Source organism: Micropterus dolomieu, linkage group LG23 (genome assembly GCF_021292245.1).
Source record: "Micropterus dolomieu isolate WLL.071019.BEF.003 ecotype Adirondacks linkage group LG23, ASM2129224v1, whole genome shotgun sequence".
In the NCBI taxonomy this organism is placed as follows: domain Eukaryota; kingdom Metazoa; phylum Chordata; class Actinopteri; order Centrarchiformes; family Centrarchidae; genus Micropterus; species Micropterus dolomieu.
This window is the reverse complement of record NC_060172.1, coordinates 28,189,338-28,211,710: the sequence shown is the minus strand read 5'-3', so window position 1 is coordinate 28,211,710 and position 22,373 is coordinate 28,189,338. Positions and strand designations below refer to the sequence as shown.

At 40.2% G+C, this 22,373-nt stretch overlaps 2 protein-coding genes and 1 long non-coding RNA gene across 4 annotated transcripts in view; 2 read left to right on the top strand and 1 right to left on the bottom strand.

The window, feature by feature from the left end:
- LOC123963310 overlaps positions 1-1,099 on the bottom strand; it is a 2,582-nt gene extending 1,483 nt beyond the window's left edge. Inside the window, exon 1 of the long non-coding RNA XR_006823155.1 lies at positions 962-1,099. This is a non-coding gene — a long non-coding RNA (uncharacterized LOC123963310). The remainder of the gene's footprint in view (positions 1-961) is intronic.
- A 178-nt stretch (positions 1,100-1,277) lies between these two features.
- frmd8 (FERM domain containing 8) lies at positions 1,278-13,542 on the top strand. Its single transcript, XM_046040083.1, has 11 exons — positions 1,278-1,682; positions 2,905-3,002; positions 3,163-3,330; positions 3,845-3,946; positions 5,750-5,808; positions 5,985-6,151; positions 9,056-9,271; positions 9,405-9,528; positions 9,681-9,830; positions 10,493-10,721; positions 10,854-13,542. Exons 2-11 carry the CDS (start codon positions 2,912-2,914, stop codon positions 10,964-10,966), a joined length of 1,419 nt encoding a protein of 472 aa, XP_045896039.1. The 5' UTR covers positions 1,278-1,682; positions 2,905-2,911; the 3' UTR covers positions 10,967-13,542.
- A 1,010-nt stretch (positions 13,543-14,552) lies between these two features.
- Positions 14,553-22,065, top strand: vps51 (VPS51 subunit of GARP complex). 2 transcript variants are annotated; one of them, XM_046040722.1, is made up of 12 exons: positions 14,553-14,652; positions 14,826-15,033; positions 15,773-15,902; positions 16,009-16,155; positions 16,255-16,474; positions 16,697-17,612; positions 17,851-18,066; positions 18,323-18,406; positions 18,507-18,641; positions 18,745-18,866; positions 20,738-20,825; positions 20,906-22,065. In XM_046040722.1, exons 2-12 carry the CDS (start codon positions 14,842-14,844, stop codon positions 21,164-21,166), a joined length of 2,511 nt encoding a protein of 836 aa, XP_045896678.1. In that variant the 5' UTR covers positions 14,553-14,652; positions 14,826-14,841; the 3' UTR covers positions 21,167-22,065. The 2 variants fall into 2 exon arrangements, with proteins under 2 accessions (XP_045896678.1, XP_045896679.1); XM_046040723.1 differs by having other exon boundaries at positions 14,554-14,596.
- The last annotated feature ends 308 nt before the right edge of the window (positions 22,066-22,373 follow it).

Here is a 22,373-nt window from a genome sequence, read left to right as displayed (position 1 = left end):
TTTGTGTGTCATCAGCATAAATATGAAAAGAAATGCCATGTTTATGGATAATATGTCCAAGGGGAAGCAGATACAAGGAAAACAAAATGGGTCCTAAGACCGACCCCTGAGGCACACCATATTTAACTGGACAGAATGAAGAGACATAGTTGTTTACAGACACGCAAAACTTCCTATTTGACAGGTAGGATGAAAACCATTCTAGAGCAGTACCAGAGATCCCCACCCAGTGCCTCAGTCTGTCTAACATGATGTTGTGATCAATGGTGTCAAAAGCAGCGCTAAGGTCCAGGAGTACAAGGACTGAGCACATACCTTCATCAGCAGACATTAAAAGGTCATTGGTGACTTTAAGCAGGGCAGTCTCAGTGCTGTGGTACTTCCTAAAACCAGACTGAAACTTTTCAAATAATTTGTTATTTTCCAGTACAGTGAGCAGCTGTTTGGACACAATTCTTTCTAGAATCTTTGCAATAAAAGGCAGTTTTGAAATTGGTCTAAAATTATGTGGGATTGGTCTAAAATTATGTGGGACTATAATATATTATAGTCTCTTTTCTGTGGTTTAATATTGGTTGAAATAACATTGAAGTCACGTTGATATTTAGTTAGCTATGATTTCAACATTGTTTCAATAGTAATATTGGTTGAAATAACCTTAAAGTCACATTGATATTTAGTTAGCTATGATTTCAACATTGTTTCAATATTAAAATGATGCAAAATGATAATAAATCAACATCAGAGTCTGATGTTGATTCAATGATATTAGCGTTGAGAGCAGAATGCTGATTCAACATAGTTTCAATGTTTGCTATCTGGGGATGTTAAGTTTAAATCTTTGTAACACTTTGGCGGGGTAAATACGATGTAATATCTTAAAGTTCACTTCTTTGACCTTATTATTAATACAATATTTGTTAAGAATATTACATGCCCTTTTCCACTGTAAATCACTCACCAAAGGAACTTTGCTGCCAAGAGCATGGTATAGTCCAAAACATTCCTTATATGTTTGTTACTGCACGACTTATTCTCATATAATATAATAATTCCTGCTATAAAAACATATTAGAATCAATGTTTTTTCTGTATTATTAACATTTCTCAAAAATTGAAGAGGACCTGCAGGAATAGCATCAAAAACAATGGCATATTCTTTGGGTGTGATCTGGGTCCGCAGATAGATACAGATGCGATGACGTATTAGTCACGTGACCAAAGACGACGCGCTCTCTAACATTTGAATCATTCTTCGACTCACTGTCATGATCGGATCTTTTTGAACCTGTCCCTCGTAAAAGAGTTCAATGTGTACAGAAACTGTCAGCCAGTGCTCTTTCAAGTGATCTCACGACGAACGCTTTGGAATATTTACTCTTATCTGTTTTAATGGCCCCTTCACGCATTAATACTCCATTCAAAGTGTGGTTTCAAATCTTCCAGAGTGGCCGTCACACCCTGTAACGAGCGGTTCAGAATAAGCGAATCATTCACCGCTCGCTCACTCAAACTGTTGCAGCTGCCCGGAAAGCTAGTTTCAGACAACTGGCTAGCCGTAGCCAAGGGAATAGCAGGGACTCGCGACTAACTAATGTATTTAGCTACAGTATTTATAAAATTAACAGGATCCCATCCAGATCATAAGCAGCAAGTGAAGGAACATTTACCAGAACTGGCAGGTAGGTGGACAACAGATTACGTTAACGTTACATTTCGTTCCTTCAGTTGCTATTAACATAATGTCAGACTGTTGAGCAAAACACCAAAAGATAGCTAACTAACTTAACCACTCAGAAAACCTGGGTCAAGCGATGACTGAAAATGTATTAAAAAGTCGCTAAAGTGAGGTTTAGTGAGAGTCTCAATACGTCAATAGCTAACTTAACGTTAGCAGGCTCGATTCTTTCTTAGCTAACGAAATAAAAATTTTGAATAAGTTACCTGGGATATATCAACCATTGTTTGGGTTTGTTTTGGGCGTAACAAATTTATAGGACAGTCCACCTAAACTTGGGTAGCTAGCTAGCCTTGTCCAACGGGCCTGTGGATATTGCCGTTATGTCTCTGTATTTAACGAACGTTAGTTCTTCTCTGTATTTAGGCTATTCGATCAATGCTTAAAGTCGTCTTAAATACCATATAAATGGGACTGAATAACAGTGACATGTGTGGCTCAAACGATTATTCTAGTTTAAAAGGGTGAGGTCAACAGCAGTCGACTGGGATGTTCTAATTGTACAGGGTCTTCTTCAGTCTAACACCACATGGTGGCGCTGGTTCATAGTGAGACCTGGGCTAAATTAGCCTGATTGCTTGTTTATTAAAACACGACTAAGGGGAGTGGATGAAGTAGCATATGTCAGTGAGGAAGGCCCACCCTCTACTATTGCTAATAAATGCCTAGTCCTCACAGAAGCAGTTTTTAGGCCTTGATTTGAAGGTATATGAGGTATATAGGGTTAGAATTAGCACCACATACACATACCCTCACATACTGGCTGCTCTAAAGCTGTACACTTTAAATACAGTCTATGGCTGTATATAGATAACTTGGATTTTAAGAAATCATGAGGTTCTATGTTGACAAATTGCTACATTTTTGTAGGAGGCCCATCCCATCACACATGTAGATCAAGATCAAGGGAGTTCCTCCAGGTTATCATGCAATCAAGGAAGCATGGTCTAATGCATTCTGCAGGCTAGATAGGAAGGAGCTGCAAACATGCTGCCCATGATGGCATTTGTGCATCATGTAGTTTAAGTGACACATACTGCTACATATGTTTAGTTTTCATGTAAAATATATATCAGCATTGACTTCTTTTCCAGTCCACTCCAGGCCTCTGTTATGTTACTGTATATATATTGTGATGGATTTTGAGTTTGGTCACTGTGTTTCAGATTAGAAATGGAAGGAGATGATTGCAGTTTTCCTCCAGATTCATCGGATGATCACTCGCAGAGAGGAAGTGTCGCTTCGTCTGCAACACTTTCCCGTGGTACGGCGCAGAAAATATTCACATGACTAACAGAGGATAAAATCACTCCTCAGTGTTTTTCTGCACTGTTTTTATTTGTAGCATAGTTTAATTTTTTATCTAATATTGTATCTCTTTGACTAACTTGTATTTGTAATTTTGTTTGTGTTTGTTCACACAGCTCAAGATGTGCTTATATATGTGTTTGGTGACAGCGCAGTACACTTATCGGTAGAAGGACTTGGCAGCGTCACTGTGCAGGAGTTGGGCCGCAGTGTTCGTGAGGCTCTCCATATTCCTGAGTTTGCACAGGAGGCTTTTGCCTTCTGGCTCTGTTCCCCACTGCTCGGTAAGAACTTTTTTCCCCCACACTTTTTACACTCATAAATCCTTTGACTCTTTATCTGGGTATGCTATTGTACGAGAAAGTTGTATGTGTATGCTTCTGTCTCAAAAAAGATCATATATTGCCATAAAATATTACATTATTTTTGGAAGGATATGCGATGCCTGAGCAAACCGAACTGGACAAAGTGCTTGGCCTTTATACAGTGCTGCATTGCTTGAGTTAGGAATAAAAGGGTACACGCATGGTTCAGCAATGGTTCAACACAGTATGTTTTTATTTATGTAGTCAACTGTATACAGCAGGAAAAATTAAGTTTTAAAAATCAGGTCAGTCACAGAAAATGATTTGTTTGTGCTTTGTGGCTTTCCTGTGAAATGGCCATTTTCTCTTTAAATTAATTCTACCTTACTTCAATGTCAGCAGCTCCAGTACCACGTAGCAAATAGCATAAGAATCAGAACAGCAAAACGGGCACATTTCATTGCGTTCCATTTGCCTCCTCCTTACTCCTCAGATTTGCAGTTAAAGGCAAGGCATCAACCATACAAACTGTGTCGGCAGTGGCAGGACTTGTTGTATCGCTTCACTTTGGCCTCAGAGGAAGACATCTCGCAAGGTGAGAGTTTCTTGTCTGTATCTCGGTGTGTTTACATGCACTAAGTAACGGCATTATAAGCTTTCCTCAATTAGCACTTTTTATTTGGATGACATTTGAACAAGATACCTGGTTTCTTTAATCTTTATAAAGCCAGGTTTCTGCTTGAGACACATGATTTCTTGGCCTTGTACGCACTGAACTTTGGGGCGGCTGTGGCTCAGGAGGTAGAGCTGGTTGGCCGTTAATCGGAAGGTCGGCGGTTCAATCCCTGGCTCCCCCTGGTTGCGTGTCCTTGGGCAAGATATGGGCGAATGGCGGCTATTCCGCCAGTGTATGAATGTGTGTGACTGGTGAATGCAGATGTAGTGTGAGTGGTCAAAAAGACTAGAAAGGCGCTATACAAGTACGGAGCATTCATTCATTCAACCAGGTTTCTAACAGAGTTGTTACAAGACTTGTGCAGGACAAGGGTGGCAAAGCAATGAAAATAAAGAGCACAATTTGTAGCAATAAACACCTACGACACCTAAACACCAAAAATAAACACCTACGGTTGAGAAGCGAAGTGAAGTCTCAGAAGCGTGAAAAGATTACAGAACACACGTACAGGTACAGAAGCATAGAAAAGATTACAGTTGCAACATATTAGTGAATATTTCCTATTAAAATAATATAACGGAACAGTTACTACATTATTTTAGTCAACATAAAATGTTTATACAGCATAGATATTATTATCTTTATTATCTTTACCCTTAAACTATACTAGGACTGCAACTGCAGATTATTTTTGCAATTAATTGTTAAATATGTAAAATTGCAAAGAATTGTGGAAAATCACAATATCATCACAATATCCCAGACTCCAAAGTGACATCTTCATATTGCTTCTTTTGTCCAAATGACAGTCCCACATTTTGAAGATGTTACCATCTTGATGTTTTTACCAGCAGATACATTACAGTGAAACATTTTTTGTCGCTGTAATTGTTCCTCCTGTTCATACGGACTGCGAAATTCCCTCCTAATGTGATTCCAATGTAACTGATGGGGGGGGGGGGGTCCACAGTCCTAAAACTGCTTTCTGAAGTTGAGCTTAAGCTGATATGAGGCTTCAGCAGTTTGTGTTAGACAAATGAAGTGGGTATCAAAGTTACAGTCTACTGCAAAATTCCCTCTTTGTGTTACTATTCCTCTTCTACAGCTCAACCAGGAAGCTGGTAAAGGAAACAGTCGGAATTTGTTAGGAAGCACTATCCTGTAAGTGTGTTACAGCTTGATGAATCATCTTGTATCGATAAAGTGTTACAGATACATAATCCTTTCATAATCGTATTATTGGTGTAGCATGTCATATAAATGGACTTCTGCTGAACTGTAACACAATTTTAATAAGTTGTAAATGAGGTGTCAGGCACTGACTCAAAGTCTGGTGTTATTTGTCTTTACTTTGATAGTCGAAGTAGAACAGCCCAGGCTTGTTTGTTTGTGGCGTGGCAGGTCCTTTTGGAAGAACAGGGGACACTGCTGTCACAATACAACAGTGACAGCTTACCACTAATTAAGCAAAAATGTATCGCAACACAAATTTATTGCATAACAACTTAAATGCTGCTTTTTTTGTGGAGTAGATGGGTCTTCCACCCACAATACAGGATGATGAGCCGGAGCTGAGTGGGTTGGAGGGGGCTTGAGTGGGCTTGAGAGAGTCTCAGTCTTTGTCTCTATACCCTCACTTGTCCAATATCACCCAGTGTTGACTGGACGAACTGAAAACACAGATGTTACTCTAATGTGTCATTGTCCTCTGCTTTTCTTCAGATGAACCATATCTCCAGTTCCGTCGGAACGTGTTTTATCCTAAATCTAAAGAGCTGCAGGTACTACTAACCCTAATTCTCTGCAAACACTTCAATATCATTGCGTTGTTAAACCTGCTGACTCGCAAAATGCTGAGTGAGCTTTAATGAAGATATTTGTTTAATACCTGAAAGTTCTGTTCATACTAACAGACTAACACACTAATAATTGTTGTCACTGTCTCACTCCTGAGCAGATAAATGATGAGGGAGTTTTGAGGCTTCTTTATGAGGAGGCCAGGAACAACATTCTCTCGGGTCGATACCCCTGCGATCCCGAGCACTGGATGGCTCTCGGAGCTTTGTCTCTTGCTCTTGATGAGGGAACTGGTCTTGACAGCCAGCAATTTACTACTACTATAAGGTAAGTTAGACGGCTTGGTTAAATAAACATTAGATGAAATTCTGGATGTAGACATTGTGGGAAAACACTCTTATTCGATTTTTCACCAAAAAAATCATGAGAAGATCTTCATTGAGTGGTATAGATCATTCACTTTTACCTGAGGAAGATCGCGTGAAGCGAACACACATGTATTTAATAAATTATGAAATATCACACAATTATCTCCTAATTTGATTTGTATGCCAAATCATGATTTAATATTGGAGACAACTAGAAAATAATTTATATTTTCAAACAATCTTTACTTATTGAAGTACTAGATTAAATCATACTTGATGGATGGATACACAGAGGAATATGTCCTGGTGTAAATGTGTCAGGTTATATAATCAAGAGATGATTACATGTAACTTCATCACAAATAAATACAAGTGTATGTTTACTTCTTTACCTTTACCTGAAAGACCATCTGAAATAATTCTAGTAACAGTCTGTGGTTGAATTATTAAATAATAATAATAATAATAATCTTTATTTGTAGAGCACTTTTCAAAAACAAGTTACAAAGTGCTTTAACAAGCGTAAAGACAATAATACCCAAAAGACAATAATACAAAAACAATACAAGATAAAAGCATGAAAACATTGAAAAGACTAAAATACACGTTTAAGATAAATATAAAATTAGTAAAATAGAATAAAATAAAAGGGATAAAATAAAGTCAAATAAGATCGGGAAAGGCTCTCCTATAAAAGTATGTTTTAAGAAGGGACTTAAAAGAGTTCACTGACTCAGCCGACCTGATTTCCTCGGGCAGGCTGTTCCAGAGCCTCTGGGCCCTGACAGCAAACGCTCTGTCCCCTTTAGTTTTCAGTCGAGACTCTGGAACAGACAGCAGACCTCTGCCCGAGGATCTCAAAGTACGTGCTGGTGCGTATGAGACTAAAAGCTCAGAAACATAACAAGGCGAGAGGCCATGAAGAGCTTTAAAAGTGATCAATAAAATTTTAAAGTCAATTCTAAAACACACTGGGAGCCAATGTAATGAAGCTAAAATAGGAGTAAAGCTAAAATAGGAGTAAATCAGTCATGTCCACATGATAAAAGAGTAGTTTGTCTTTTGTGTGTGCATAATTTAGTCTGTCTTCATCAGGCTACACCAACGAGCATGACTAGTTAAATGCAGACTGCTCATACGCTGTTAGCTTGAATATTTCCATTAAGGCAGAAAGCGAGAGAGCAGAAAGCATTGAAACCTATTATTGAAATAGAAACTGTTTTGAAAAACATGAATTCATTTAAATACACAACTGTGGTGTAACCATATACACATACATTGTTAACTTGAAAGTGTGCCAGTTTCTGATTAGATAATCAAAACTTTGCAAAACACTTTCAACACATGATCCTACTTGGCTTTCTGTTCTTTGACTCCAGCACTTAAATAAACAACTTGAAGTCTTGGTTTAAGTTTGCCTTTTGAGAAAATGTATGTAAAAAAAGTATGTAATGGCCCCTGCTGTTGATTTTGCCTTGCTTCAGCTTAATGTACTGGGGGGAAAAAGCACAACCAAACTCCTGTCCCTCAACCTGCATGTTCTAAAGGGCCACTGGTCAAATTGAGCAACTCTTGATACTTCAGCACAATCAGTGACTAAACGTTGCAATCGGATGAATATCTACAGGAATTGTGAAAAATGTCAACAGTACTTTTTTGTTTGAAGGGGCTCAGATTTTTCTTTATGTTGATAACACTATTGTGCAACAGCAGTGTTTTCCGGTTACTTGTTGTTTGTAAGTGTAAAAATGCACACAATGACATTTGTGATTGGATGGGAGCCTTTTTTTCTTTGGAAAGCCTTTTGAGACTTGATTGTGATTAAAGGGCTGTGAATTGAAGGTACTTGACAGATCCTATATGTCACTGCACGTATAATACTGCAGTACTAAAGGAGTGTAGTCACTGTTCTTTTTTTAGGTATTCATGACACACGTTCAGCCACCTACAGTTAGTAGTATCTTCTGGATGGATATTTATGAGGAAGTCTTTGTTTGCTTACAGTGTTCTACTTCCCTTTAACTGCTTTACATCTTCATACTGTAAACAATCTTCTTTTATTTGGTTTTTAATGATTATTAAAATTAAATACACAATTCAAGGTACGCAATGCATCAAAGCAAACATTAGGACTTTTTTCCCAGAGTCCAAAAATCACTTCTTGTTTTCTGTCATGAAGCTGAACATAATGTTCCAATCTTTCCCAACAACAGAGGAGACACCTCTCTCCTCTACACGTAGATGACATCATGTTTAACATGTCCTAAATACAGTTTAATCAAATCCTCAAGATATGACATGATTGTGCCATTGAGGAGGAGAACAACTATTAGTGTCATAATCTTTATCCCCTGATGGAACCATGCTTTTTAATATAATTACTGGCTGCAGCTTATGTTTTAGACCAAGAGGTTCTTTTCAGAGGATCTCTCTGTAATCTTCAGCTGACGTCTTTTATGACGCTATAGAACAGACGTTGTCCTACTTAAAGAGATTTTTTTTTATGTCAGTAGTAGAGTGGTAATAGTGGAGGAAAGGAGGTCAAAACTCCAGCAGTACTTGTACTATAAAGAACTTTTTTAGACCAGAGGGATTTGACTGGTGGCCTTCATCCACGTCATCATAAAATATATTAGGATGGACATTTAAATGGGATGAGTATGAAATTTATTACAATGCAACCCGCACGGTCATAATGGCGGAGGACAGTAGCACAAGAAAGTAGATTAAATAGGTGGAATAGGTTGTTTCAGCATCCTGTTAATCATACAGACAAAGGAACTGAAAGCAAAGGACAGCATGAGTTGCACAGATAAGACTCACTAAATGTACAATGCAAACTTCTCTTTTCTGCTCTCCACAGAGAGAAGAAGCTGTCTTCGTTTCTGCCTGCACATGTTACCATAGGAAGTGGAGGTTTGCTCTCGACTCTGAGAGGGAAGTCGAGCCGTCAGGCAGGACTGGAGCAGAACCTCTTAGAGGCGTACAGAAAGATCAGCACATCTGCTGGAAACTCTCCTGAGCCCACACAGCTCCTACACCAGTACCTCAACACATGTCACACTCTGCCTTATTATGGGTGAGAGTTTGTGTAATGAGCCATTCGTACTCACTATATTTAAATACAATAGTTTGTTTTACCTCACATAATTCACATATCTCAAAACACTTCATATTTATCAGGTTTTAATTAACATTACCTACACAAACAGGTGCGCTTTCTTCCTTGGGGAGATTGACAAACCAGCGCAAGGGATTCTCCAAAGGGGAAAACGCAAAGCAGTCAACGTTGGGATCTGCCTGGAGGGAGTTTATGTGATGGATGTCAAAGAGAAGGTGAGCACTGGATTGTCCTTGGTTGTCGGCTCTGTAAAACAACAACACAGTGTTTCTCACTTTGTGCGCTTGTGTGCATATTTGTATTATTGTGCACACAAATGTTGAAAGCAGTTTTCATTTCTCTTCATGAAACTTTCCTGACTTCTCAGCATGTGCTGCTTGGCCTGCGTTTCAATGAGCTTTCCTGGGACCACAGCTACCCCGAGGAGGAGGGGGACTCGCACATCCTGTGGCTGGAGTTTGATGGAGAGGAAGACGGCACTCCTGTCAACAAGTTGCTAAAGATCTACTCCAAACAAGTAAGAAATTCGATTAAATTCACAAATCATCTGATAAGATTATATTTTACACCTGTACATACATTTAACACCTGTGTGATAGAGTGTCATGGCCTCAGAGTGTGTTGTGTTGATTGGCTATTTTTGGGTCGCACCTGTCGTGGTTGACAACCCTGCCATCTCCACCTCAATTTAAAAGTGTCTTGCTGCTGGAGAGGGTGACAGATGTAGTCCTCTTATGTGTGTCTCACTTCAAATGGTTTCAACAAGGAGAGGGGATATGCAGCAGCCATCTCTAGAGATCACGCAGCACCTGGTGTTTTTGAGCGCTTCAGGATCGGGTGCAGCTGCCATGCCCATTTGTTCTTAGAGGAGCATAACACTTAATATTAGTATGGAAACATAAGAGATCTAAAATAATGTTCTGCACTCATGTCCTTACTCAATGATTGTTGAATTGAAAAGGAGGGTTGTAGCTACCAGATGGTGAAGATATGTTATATAAGGGTAGATGCAGTAATACATAATCACAGCAGGGCCTAATCCAAGGCTGGCAATGTGACCCACCCTTTATATGCCTGTGGTTCACTAATGGACCATCAAAAGTCAAAGTACAGCTGTTTATTATCTATACTTCTGAGGATCAGACTTAATAATTAGTTGGGTTCTTCTCTGTCGACCAGGCAGAGCTAATGAGCGGCTTCATTGAGTTCTGTGTGGAGTTAAAGTCGGCGTCTGAGGGTGGAGCTGCAGCCGACGTGGACGGTGAGGTCAGTCTGTCTCAGCAGTCTGCCGGGCAAGATGGCAGGAACAAGAACGGACGCGGGGGGCGGCGCGGGATGCTGCAAAGGCAAAGCAGTGTTGTGTGCAGCCGGGTCCATTCACTTAACACTATCAGCTACGTGGACAATGGTGAGTGTAATGGTTAGTGGCCTTCTTACAGTGTAATCTGTCTGGGGTGAGCTACTTATAATGCAAGACAGTTTCCATGTAGTAACTGCAGTCGGAGTAGTTGTTCAATATTTGTCCATTGTTGTCTTTCAGGAAAAGAAATCAAACGCTTGAAGCCGAAAAGAGCTGCATCCTTTTTCACCCGACAGGCGTCTGCACCCACGTACTCTGCTGTGCAAGTGGCCGAGGGTCTGGAGCAGGGTTAAACTCCCTGATCAGCTCTGTTCCAATGCCTCTCAGAGACCAAACCTGAACATTTTACACTGAGATTTAAAGAAAAGACATTTAACTGAAAATATATGAACATGCAAAGGACCAAGCGAGGGATTTAAGTGTGAGTGACAATATTTATCTTTTGAAGTTGTGTATATTAAGAGAGGACAGTAATGTGAAAAACAAAATCTAATAACAGTGATGCTTCCAAGGTTAAACTGAAGTGGCTATTCATTAGATGGCCTTACATAAAGAAAATATGGCGTTCTCTGAGCACCCAATGATGGACCTCCTTCATGAGTCTGAGACGAGCCTTAGAGAAACCCTCCAATCAATGACTGTATGATATCTCAAGACTTTTTTTACCTTTCTGCAGCACTCTGGAGCTGTGTTGTTAAAATGGTTAAGCCTCATCGGATTATAACCACTGCATTACCTCTTTTTACTTTAACTCTTATTGCATTGCAATATAACCCCATATAACATTAAACATTTTGTAACTCTTCCTCAAAACTGTTAAGAGTTACCACCATGACTTTACAGTCAGCATGACAAAAACATTCAGGGGACGATCTAAGGGCATGTTCCCACTATTGCTTTTTCTAACAGCCAGTGCCTTGTTCTCATGAAAGGGTAAAGACACTTTAGAAAAGTACCGGTAGAAACGTTTAGTGGTTGGTGTTACTGATCATAATGGGATGGGAGCACATTTTCTGTGTTGTGGAAGTTTCTTGTAAGTACCAGAATTTGACATGATTAATATTTGCTGGTTTTCGTGGAAAGAAAGCGCAAGTGGCACATCTCCACTTTCTGATTTTTATTTGTCTGATGTCAGCTAAAAAAAAGACAAAAATCATGTGAATTTAGTCTAAACATGTAAAGCATTTTTACAGCATCCAGCTGTAGAAGCTAAAGTTACACACACAGAAGTGCTGGTTGGGGAGCTTGAATTGGTTTATGCCAGTAAAATAATCTAATTTGAGTCAAAACCATCCAAACCACTAAGTTAGTAAGAAAAAGGCTAAATAAATCTAATAAAAGCCTCCTAAGAAATGAATGCACCGTACCACGCTGTTGTTCCTGCTACCGAATGGTCTTCAGTTATGGTCTAGTTTGCATGTCACAAGTTTAACTTTCAAATCGGCACCGTCCGTATGATTTACATCCGTGCACAGGTCTTGACTTGACTATTACTTGCTTTGTCAGACCTGATTAGCAAAGGAAAACTGATGCAATGCTGTACTTGTGCAACCTCTGACACAAGAGAGACTAAAATAAAATAAACCTTCCTGTTTAGCCGTTGTCAGCACTACGTTAACCTACTGACTCATAAATGACTGACAAACTCAAAGTTTTGCTTAGCCATATGAAAGGATTTTTTTGCAAACACGGTCATAGCTGGCATTAGTTGAAAGAAGACGGAAGACACTATATTTGTACAAAAGTGTCGTTGAAGCCTGTTTGCAGCTTTGTGACTGTGCATTTTTGAACACTCTGTTTAATGGGTTTATTATGGGTTATTTAGTTTAAAAATAGGACAATTTTCTTAACCCATAAAGGAACATTAAATGCTTTAGTGTATCTGAAAAATTGGTTTTCACATGTTTCTCAAAATGTGCTCTGTGCATATTGCACACACCAATTGACCAAGACCTTTGGGACTCTACTGTTGAAATCTCAGTCTGTACACCAAAGCAAGCCTATCGAACATGCTGCGAAACAGTATGCTACCTTAATGTTCCAGAGACGGACTCCAGTCTCCACCAGGTGTGTCTCTGACCTTCACCCTAATGCTGATACAGGCAGTTCCTGTCTTTGCCGAACATTTAACAAGCTCACCTCACTAACGAGAGCCATGAGCGAAGGTGTTCATCTTCATTATGATACTGCCTTCCACTTGAACTTAAATGTCCAAATTTGAGCTGCTGAGCATGCAAACTGCAGAATGTTTTCACTTTTCTATGCTTTGACTTGTATGTCAGCTACTGTCTGTAAACTCACTGCAGCAGTCCGATATATTGTTGCTAACTTACACTATGCATGTCACATTGTAGAATAGGCATTCCGACAAACGACGCATCATGTGATACTGCACTATTGATACTAATATGCTGTTCTATATAAATATTTTTTATTGTTTGTTAGATTTTATGAGAAAATCTTTTTACTTTCATTTTCATAAACTTTCTACACATGAGTGAAATGAAGAAGTAGGTAATTTTAAGCATTATCTTATCAAACAATCACTTTGCAGAAGCATTAAGTGCCTTTTTGTTTGTACTGAGTTGGCATCTGAATGAGTGTTGTGGTGCTTGGAAACCAGGATTTGACATTTGTTTTGTTATTGCTATGGTTTAGATATTGAATTGTGTTTTGTAAAATATTTCCTACATTTTCAACTAGACAATGCATTTCACCTTTCCTAGCTTATGTGAGTGTATTGATATACTGGATAGCTACACAGAGCTGCTACTGAACGGTGTATTGTGGTTACCCTCAGTGGAGTGGTCAATTCTGCCTTCATTAAATATGTCTGACATGCTTTTTTAAATAAACACATGCAAAGCTGGCCCATTTCTCTGAAAATATCTGTTAACACGCGTGTTTACTTCTTCACTACCTACAGCCTGAGCGTACTGAAGCCATACTTTTTTTCACTAACACAAACTGTTACCTTGTGTGAGGGATTTGTAGGTTTTTATTTGGCAATGCATGTTTTGTAACTCTACATTTTGACTTGCAACCCTTTATTTAGCCATGTGTACTGCTCAGATACTGTACATTTATTTTACAATGAAAGCAACTCACTGCTTAGACCTCCTGTACTTTCAACTAGGTGCATGTAATAAGGGTTGGAAATGCATTCTAGTGTTAAATGTTCATTTTTTAAAAGTGATATAACACTGTTAATGCATATTTAGACCATTACTTTTTGATTACTCCTGTGGAAATGGTTTAACATGCACGTAAAAAATTTATTTGCTATAAATAATGACTAATAACTTTCAAATACCTGAAGCGATTCACTGGATATTATTCCATTGTTACATTTATTGTCCATGATGCAATATATATTATTTTGTCAGACTTTTGACCAATAAAATTAAAAGTGTTTTCTTTGAACAAGCCTGTTGCACTTTTCTGTCTTCAGAGGTCTCACCTTTTCTTGATTCCTCTTCAGCATTTCAGGGTTTTTATTGTCTTGCAAAGACAAAAACATGTCTTTGCTTCATATCAGCCACAATTTAGTGTCAGGAATTCATGGTTGGTTTTCAGCAGCAGTCTGGAAGATCATACTAAATGTGCAAAGCTTTCCAGGTTTCAGCAGTTTTCATAGTAACTTATGCCAGCATTGTTCAACCCTCCCCCATATTTATCAAGGACAAAATGGTCATCCAAATCATTAAGAAGACCAAACTAATTAACTTGTTTATTATTTCAAACATGTGAATCAAATAAAGGTTTTTCATGCACACATGAGGAACTACGATTATTAATTTCATTGGAACAGCATACATTCTGACAATCTATAAAAATGATCCGATACGCAAGTAGGCAACTCTCTTGACTACACACACACTCTTTGACGACGTAGCACCGGATAGGCTGCAAACCCGGAAATTGTAACGTTGTCAAGCTAGCTCAGCTAGGCGCTTGTGTTTAAGGAGAAAAATAACCTGTAATTAATTATTTTGAAAAGCTGTCTTATTAAGAGTAGCCAGCTAAGCTACGCGAATATCAGTCTCTTTGAAGCAAGAAATTAACATTTTTAGGCAGTGGTTGTCAGTTTTCTCGTGCCAGCTGGACGCTCGTCATCTTTGTTTATCGTCGTTTCATTTGTACATTTCTTAGCTGGCCGGCGTACAGTATGGACGGAGAGGCGGACGACTCGGTGTCGGTGTCGGAGGACTCTGGCCCCGGCAGGAGGCGTAGGGTGCACGGCATGCTGAAGCTCTACTACGGTCTGAACGAGGAGGGAAAGCCCGAGGAGCAGCCGGAGTCCTTGGATCCCTGCGACATCAACGGGCCGCATTTTGACCCCGAGCACTTCCTCAACAAGGTTTGGGACCACTGCTGTGATGTGAACCGTTTCCACAGTGATACAACTGACATAATGGCCTCCACACTGCATGTTGTTGCAGCTGTCAATATCAGTGTAATCTGGAGCTGCTAAATGTCTAGGCCTGGTACCTTTTCTATATCCTGTTGTTAAATAAGAGGATTAAAAATTATGATAATATTTGATTGAAAGTAAATCTAAGTGTCTCCCATCACAACGATCACCAGCAGTCAGTTTAAAGCGATGACACACCAGAAGGTATCCTTCAGTGTGCCTGGGAATATGGACACCAGTAAAAATGCAGGCAGTTGTGATCTGATTTGAGGTCTTGGAATAAAAGATACACTAGCACAAATCCAGCTGGCGTTTATTTTCAGTTTTTCATTACCAAACAATGCATTCAGTAACCGGCACTCATTCAACTGTTATTATACCTCATGGAGATGGAAAAGAATTAAGTGGACTGGACATTTTAACCACAGTATACAGCAAATCACCAGTAAAATACAGAAACTTCTATAACACATATTTCACTCTGTTCTCACAGCTGTTTGCTGGAGAATGGTAGTGATTGTATGTATTCACATTTACTAGCAGTAGATAATAATTTAATACTGCTTTGGTTAAAGTAGTTAGGAAGAAAGCTACTTCATGAATAACAAATATATACTCGAGTGAGCCATTTGACCTTGTGTTTTTACATGTATTGTTTTTAAGTTTGACTGTGTGTTTTGTGCAGCTCAGAAGAGAGTGCTCCCTTGCAGAGTTGATGGACCAGGAAACCTGCATGGTCAAGCAGATCCGCTCTTTAGACAGTGACATGCAGACATTGGTGTATGAAAACTACAACAAGTTCATATCTGCCACAGGTGAGGGGACGTCTCACTCGCTGTTAAATTACTGCTGAAAAGTTGTGAGGTTTTGTTGAACTGCACATATCTGGATAGTAGAACCGTCTTTCCTTGTCTTTTCCAGACACAATAAGAAAGATGAAGAATGATTTCAAAAAGATGGAGGATGAAATGGATTGCCTGTCCGCTAACATGGCAGCAATCACTGAGTTCAGTGCTCGTATCAGTGGTACTCTTCAAGACCAGCATGCGCAGATTACAAAACTCTCAGGTGAGACCCAAACACCTTGTCAGCTTGTTTTGTTGAATCGTTGTGGGGGACTTCATGATGATTATTTTCACATTTGTGTCTTGCCGTGTTTCTCCTCAGGGGTTCACACTCTGTTAAGGAAACTGCAGTTTCTGTTTGAACTGCCTGCTAGATTAAATAAGTGTCTGGAGCTGCAGGCCTACGCTCAGGCAGTCAGATCCCACCGCCGTGCCCGCTGTGTGCTGCAGCAGTACAGCCACCTGCCGTCCTTCAAGGGAATTCAGGACGACTGTCACGCCATCATGGACAAGCTGGCACAGGAGCTTCGCCAGAAGTTCAGGTGGGAATCTCTTAACCTACATTCAGATTACAGACGCCACTGTGAGGGAACATAACACTGAAGGTCACCTTTCCTGCTAGAAAGAAATGCGACTAAGGAGTGCACCCAGATTTTATCAACCATAGAAATAAAATAAAATGAATATTGCCTGTAGAAAATCCTTTTTGCTGTTAGAATTTCAGAGATTTATTTGTGTCTAATGTTTTTTTTGTTTTCTTACAGGGATGGTGGGTCCAGCTCCAAAGATTTGTCAGAGTGTGTGGAGCTGCTGCTGCAGTTGGATGAGCCAGCGGAAGAGCTCTGTGATAAATTCCTGAGCCATGCGCGGTCTCGACTTGAGTTGGACCTCCAGGGTCTGGAAGCAGAGATAAGACCGTACCCGTCTGCCTCAGCCATGAAAGATGCTTCTGCACACAGGCTGTCATCTACTGCAGCCGCTGGATCTCCAACTGATAACTCCCCTAAAACGAGTACTATACCTTCTCCCACCTCAAACACTGACATACTGGAATTCATTGACAGAGGCTGCAATGAATTTGTCAGCAGCTTATGTTTAGTAATTGCATCCTATCAAGAATTATTTATAAATCATGCTCAGACGGGCGAGCTAGCATCCAAAAATATTCCACAGATGGCAAATGGTAAGTTGCAGGCCTTTGTGGATGATCTGGCTGCTCGATATTTCTCGCTGGTGGAGCGGAGGATACAAGAGGAGAAAGGGGTCGCGGATAACTCTCTCCTGGTCCGCGCACTCGACCGCTTCCACCGCAGACTTCAGGCCGTGGCCAAACTGCTGCCAGGCTCCGCCGTGCAAAATCAGGGGACTGAGATTGTGATACGGGCAGCAACAGAGCGAGTCAAGCAGTACCTCTCCGCCCTGCAGAGCTTCTACATGGACAGCTTGACAGACGTGAGGCAGGCCCTGGCGACACCTCGGCTCTCTGTGGCCAGTGCTTCAGTGGCTGGAGGCGGAGCTCATCTAGGGGGGCCGGCCTCCGGCAGAGATGCTCCGACCAGCCTGCCAGAGCTCCTCTCCTCTCTGTCAGCCTCTATTCTCAATCAGATTAAGTCAGTGTTGGCGTCCGTGCATCTCTTTACAGCTAAGGACATTACTTTCTCCAACAAGCCGTACTTTAAGGTGAATAATTTTCTGTTTATTTGCCAGTAAATCCACAGTTTGCCCCCCAGAAATATTTTCTACTCTACCCTACGTGAGCTAACAGTCCACTAGTAGCTAATAGCATGACTGAAACACACAGGAAGTAATTAAATAAAAGCAACTGTGTTTTCATATTGGTATGACCTATTCCTATAATTTGGGACTTTCTTTGTTTCTGCAGTTGTTACAGCTGTTTCTGTCTGTCTTCTCCTCGTAGGGTGAATTCTGCAGCCAGGGGGTACGTGAGAGCTTGGTGGTGAGCTTCATAAAGTTTGTATGCCAGTCTTCTCGGCAGTTTTGTGAGAGCGCGGGAGACAAGGGAGGTTCGACTCCTCCGGCCCTCCTGTTGCTGCTGTCTCGCCTCTGCTTAGACTATGAGACCTCTACTATCTCCTACATACTCACTCTGACAGATGAACAGTTCCTTGTGCAGGTAAATGGCGTTTCACCTTATAAATGCAGCAGCATGCACAAAAGACCATATTGCACTGTAAAACTACAGTATTTCACTTCGGATAGGTGTTTGAAAGTTGAATTTCAATGCATCAGTCCTGAGAAATATACCATATCTATAATGTTTTTGAATGTATTTTGTTAAGCCACCTTAAAATAAACTTATTTCACTCCTGAAATCTAAGCTGTTACACTGCCATCTAAATACAGGCCTTCTTATTCTTGTACTTTCTCAGCACCACAGTCCCGTAACACCCGTCACAACTTTATGTGCAGAAGCCAGGGAGGCTGCACAGAAACTACTCAATCATTATGTAAAGGTAGGTTTTCACCTAAAACATTCACTGTGTTACTTTTCTTACTGGAGGAAAACAGAGACAGCAGTGCAGGAAAAATACTTTTATTTTTTATTTTTTGCAGGTTCAGGGCCTGATCATCTCCCAAATGTTAAGAAAGAGCGTCGAAACACGAGACTGGGTTAACACCATCGAGCCACGAAATGTCCGTGCTGTGATGAAGAGAGTAGTAGAGGACACCACCTCGATTGATGTGCAGGTCAGAGTTGAATAATCACAATCTCTTCATTAAGTCCACTCATTATGCTTCCATCACCATGTATGAGTAGGCTGTCTTGTGAACCCTCTGTGCTCTACCATAGGTTGGTCTTCTGTATGAAGAAGGTGTGAGGAAGGCACACAGCAGTGACTCCAGCAAAAGGACTTTCTCTGTCTACAGCAGCTCGAGGCAGCAAGCCCGCTATGCTGCTAGCTACACTCCAAGGTAAATTGGCTGCAAACACACTGATGAAATAAAGTGCACTCCTCTAGCAGTTTTGGTTTGATGAACCTATTGTAACGTATTTAGCATATCAGACTCAGGGATTGAATGAGCACGTTTTGGATTTAGTGAGTTTTTGTCATTACTCTGATGTACAAGAGGCGTAATTTAAGAGGGAAAAGTCTGAAGTAAGTGAATTAAGAGATGATAAACTGTCCACATACAGGTGCATCTCAGAAAATGATATTGTGATGTGGAAAAAGTTCATTTTTTGGTAAATTTATATAAAAAGTTTCATATATTCCAGATTCATTACACATTAACTGAAATATTTCAGCCATATTTTTGTTTCAGTCTTGATGATTATGGCTTACAGCTCATGGAAATCAAAAATCCATATCTGAAAATATTAGAATAACACAGACATGTCGACCCGAGAAGAGCCTTTTGGTTCAGTACACACAATCACAATCATGGGACGTCCACAAGGAGGGTAATCCACAGAAGGTCATTGCTGAAAGGGCTGGCTGTTCACAGGTGCTCTATTAAAGCATATTCATGGCAAGTCGACTGGAAGGTTAAAGTGTGGTAGGAAAAGGAGCACAAGCAACAGGTACGACCGCAGCCTTGTGAGTATTGTCAAGCAAAGCAGGTTCAAGTACTTGGGGGAGCTTCACAAGGAGGGGACTGAGGCTGGGGTCAGAACATCAAGAGCCACCAGGCACAGATGGGTCCAGGAAATAAGCTACAAGTGTGGCATTCCTAGTGTCAACCCATTCCTGAACCAGAGACAACGTCAGAAGCGTCTTACCTGGGCTAAGGAGAAATAGAACTGGACCAATGCTCAGTGTTCCACAGTCTTCTTATCATATGAAAGTAAATTTTGCATTTCATTTGGAAAGCAAGGTCCCACAGTCTGGAGGATGAGTGGGGAGGCGCAGAATCCAAGTTGCTTGAAGTCCAGTGTTTTCAGTCAGTGATGATTTGGGGTGCCATGTCATCTGTTGGTGTTGGTCCAATGTGTTTTATCAAGTCCAGAGTGGATGCAGCCGTCTGCCAGGAGATTTTCGAGCACTTCATGCTTATATCTGTTGACAAGCTTTATGGAGATGCTGATTTCCTTTTCCAGCAGAACTTGGCACCTGCCCACAGGGCCAAAACCACCAGTAACTGGTTTGCTGACCACGGTATAACTGTGCTTGATTGACCTGAACCTCATTGAGAATATATGGTGTATTGTTAAGAGGAAAATGAGAGACACCAGACTAACAAAACAGACGAACTGAAGGCCGCTATCAAAGCTACCATAACATCTCAGCCGAGCCAAAGACTGATTACCTCCATGCCACGCTGCGTTGATGCAGTAATTCATGCAAAAGGAGCCCCGAGCAATGCATAAATTAACCTTTTTTTAGAACCTTTTAGAAGGTCAACATGTCTGTATTATACATTGTTTATTCTAATATTTTAAGATGGATTTTTTCATGAGTTGTAGCTTTTAAACTAAGGACTATGGCTGTAAGCTGTAATCATCAAGTTTAAAACAAAAAAAAGGCCTGAAATATTTCACTTCATGTGTAATGAATCTAGAATATATGAAAGTTTCACTTTTAGGGTTTAAATTATGAAAAGAAAAAAAAATTCACGATATTCTAATTTTCTGAAATGCACCTGTAGGAGTGGCTTGGTAAGATATTGTGTGTGTGTGTGTGTGTGACAGGCATACAAACACACACAGGCAGTTAATCTGTATTACCTCCTTTACTTCCACTTCAAGTAAGACAATTGTTACTGAGTTGTCTTTAATCGTAAGAAAAAGGTCATTGTTTTAATTGTGGATTAGCTTGAGTGATTAGTCTTTTGTCTGCCTGCAGTGCTCCCATGGATACTAGTCTGCTGAACAACATACACAAGCTGTTTTCTGAGAGGATTGACATCTTCAGCTCAGTAGAGTTCAACAAGGTGAGTGCAGGTCTTTGTTATGATGTAGTGTAGTCTTCGTTAGAAAAACATCTCTCTCACACACCCCTCTACTATCCCAGGTGTCTGTGATTACAGGAATTATCAAAATCAGTTTAAAGACATTCCTGGAGTGTGTCCGCCTGCGCACCTTTGGCCGTTACGGGCTGCAGCAGATCCAGGTTGACTGCCACTACCTGCAGATGTACCTGTGGCGGTTCGTGACCGATGAGAACCTTGTACACTTCCTGCTGGATGAGATAGTGGGGAGCTCCGCCCACCGCTGCCTGGATCCTGCCCCGATGGAGCAGAGTGTGATCGAAGTCATCTGTGAACGAGGTTAAAGCTGTGCAGCACAGCCAGCCTCAAACACCGTATCGCAAAAAAGAATAACAGAATTACAATACACACTGGAATCATGCATCCAAATTTAAACATGTTACATAATTACTGTTAAATGTTAAATTTATTGATCCAGATTGAAATATACTGTAAAAATGATGTTGTGCACTAATGCTCAAACATTTGTGAAGATGTAAATGCTCACAAGTCAGCTTAACTCTGATGACCTTAATGAAGAAGTGATGAATCTCTGCATTAACAGTCTCTTCTCTTGTGTTGAATGAATAGCGCTTTTACTACTGTAAAAACATGAATACATCTTCCAACACTAAAGGAAATGAAACAACACTTGGCCGTTATGTTGTAAAGAAGATTAAGTCACTGACTGAAAGTGACTTGGGGATTGATCTACATTACATTCCAGGCACTTCCCATACAAAGTGTACATGAGCCTCTAGTGCTTTGGGTTTAATATTAAAATAGTCATTTACAAACCATAAGATATGAGAAGATATACCCCTCTGATCTCTTCTATCTGCAGAGATAGAAACAAAATGAATTATCCATGATACCAGCTAGAGTAGAGTGAGTAAATGCTCCCCTTGAAGGAAAACATGTTTAATGTGAATACAAAATCTGAGTGACTTAAGACAAAAGTTTTGTCCCGTGGAACTCTCATGTATTAATAATTCCTTTTAGTGTCCTTTTGCTGAATAATTTGCAATCTGAACGTCATCTGATTATGTAATTCACATCTAACACTAAACTAACTACATCGTATTTATGGTATCTCTTGCCTTCAGGCTAGTTAATGCTGTTTTCTGTGCATGTCTTCCACAGATAGATGGTATGTTTTGGAGTGATTTAAATGTTTATGTCCAGAATAAAAGCTATGAATGTATGACTCAACATGTGTGGTCTTAATTTACATTCAACACAGTCTCCTACTAAAACGGGCAAATTTAAAAACATGTAGAAAGAATATCCCCCCCACTGTTAACAGAAAGGTACACAATATAACGAGAGGTTGCTATAATTCAGGTGTGTTTCACAACATTTGCCACCCATTCCTTACTCTAATATGCGGCTGACTGTCGCCACCTGATGAGCTGTTTTGATTGGCTGAACCCTCTTCTCTCCACCCTCTTCTGATGACTCCGGAGGGATCTGATTGGCTGAGAGACAACTTCGCTCTGTGAAACGTATTTC

Excerpts from the sequence above, each read along its gene's own strand:
- vps51 (XM_046040722.1), top strand. The coding sequence starts at position 14,842 with ATGGACGGAGAGGCGGACGACTCGGTGTCGGTGTCGGAGGACTCTGGC. Across the intron at positions 18,067-18,322 it reads ATGAACAGTTCCTTGTGCAG|CACCACAGTCCCGTAACACC; the intron begins GTAAATGGCGTT and ends GTACTTTCTCAG. Across the intron at positions 18,407-18,506 it reads TACTCAATCATTATGTAAAG|GTTCAGGGCCTGATCATCTC; the intron begins GTAGGTTTTCAC and ends TATTTTTTGCAG.
- frmd8 (XM_046040083.1), top strand. The coding sequence starts at position 2,912 with ATGGAAGGAGATGATTGCAGTTTTCCTCCAGATTCATCGGATGATCAC. Across the intron at positions 3,003-3,162 it reads GTCTGCAACACTTTCCCGTG|CTCAAGATGTGCTTATATAT; the intron begins GTACGGCGCAGA and ends TTGTTCACACAG. Across the intron at positions 9,831-10,492 it reads TAAAGATCTACTCCAAACAA|GCAGAGCTAATGAGCGGCTT; the intron begins GTAAGAAATTCG and ends TCTGTCGACCAG.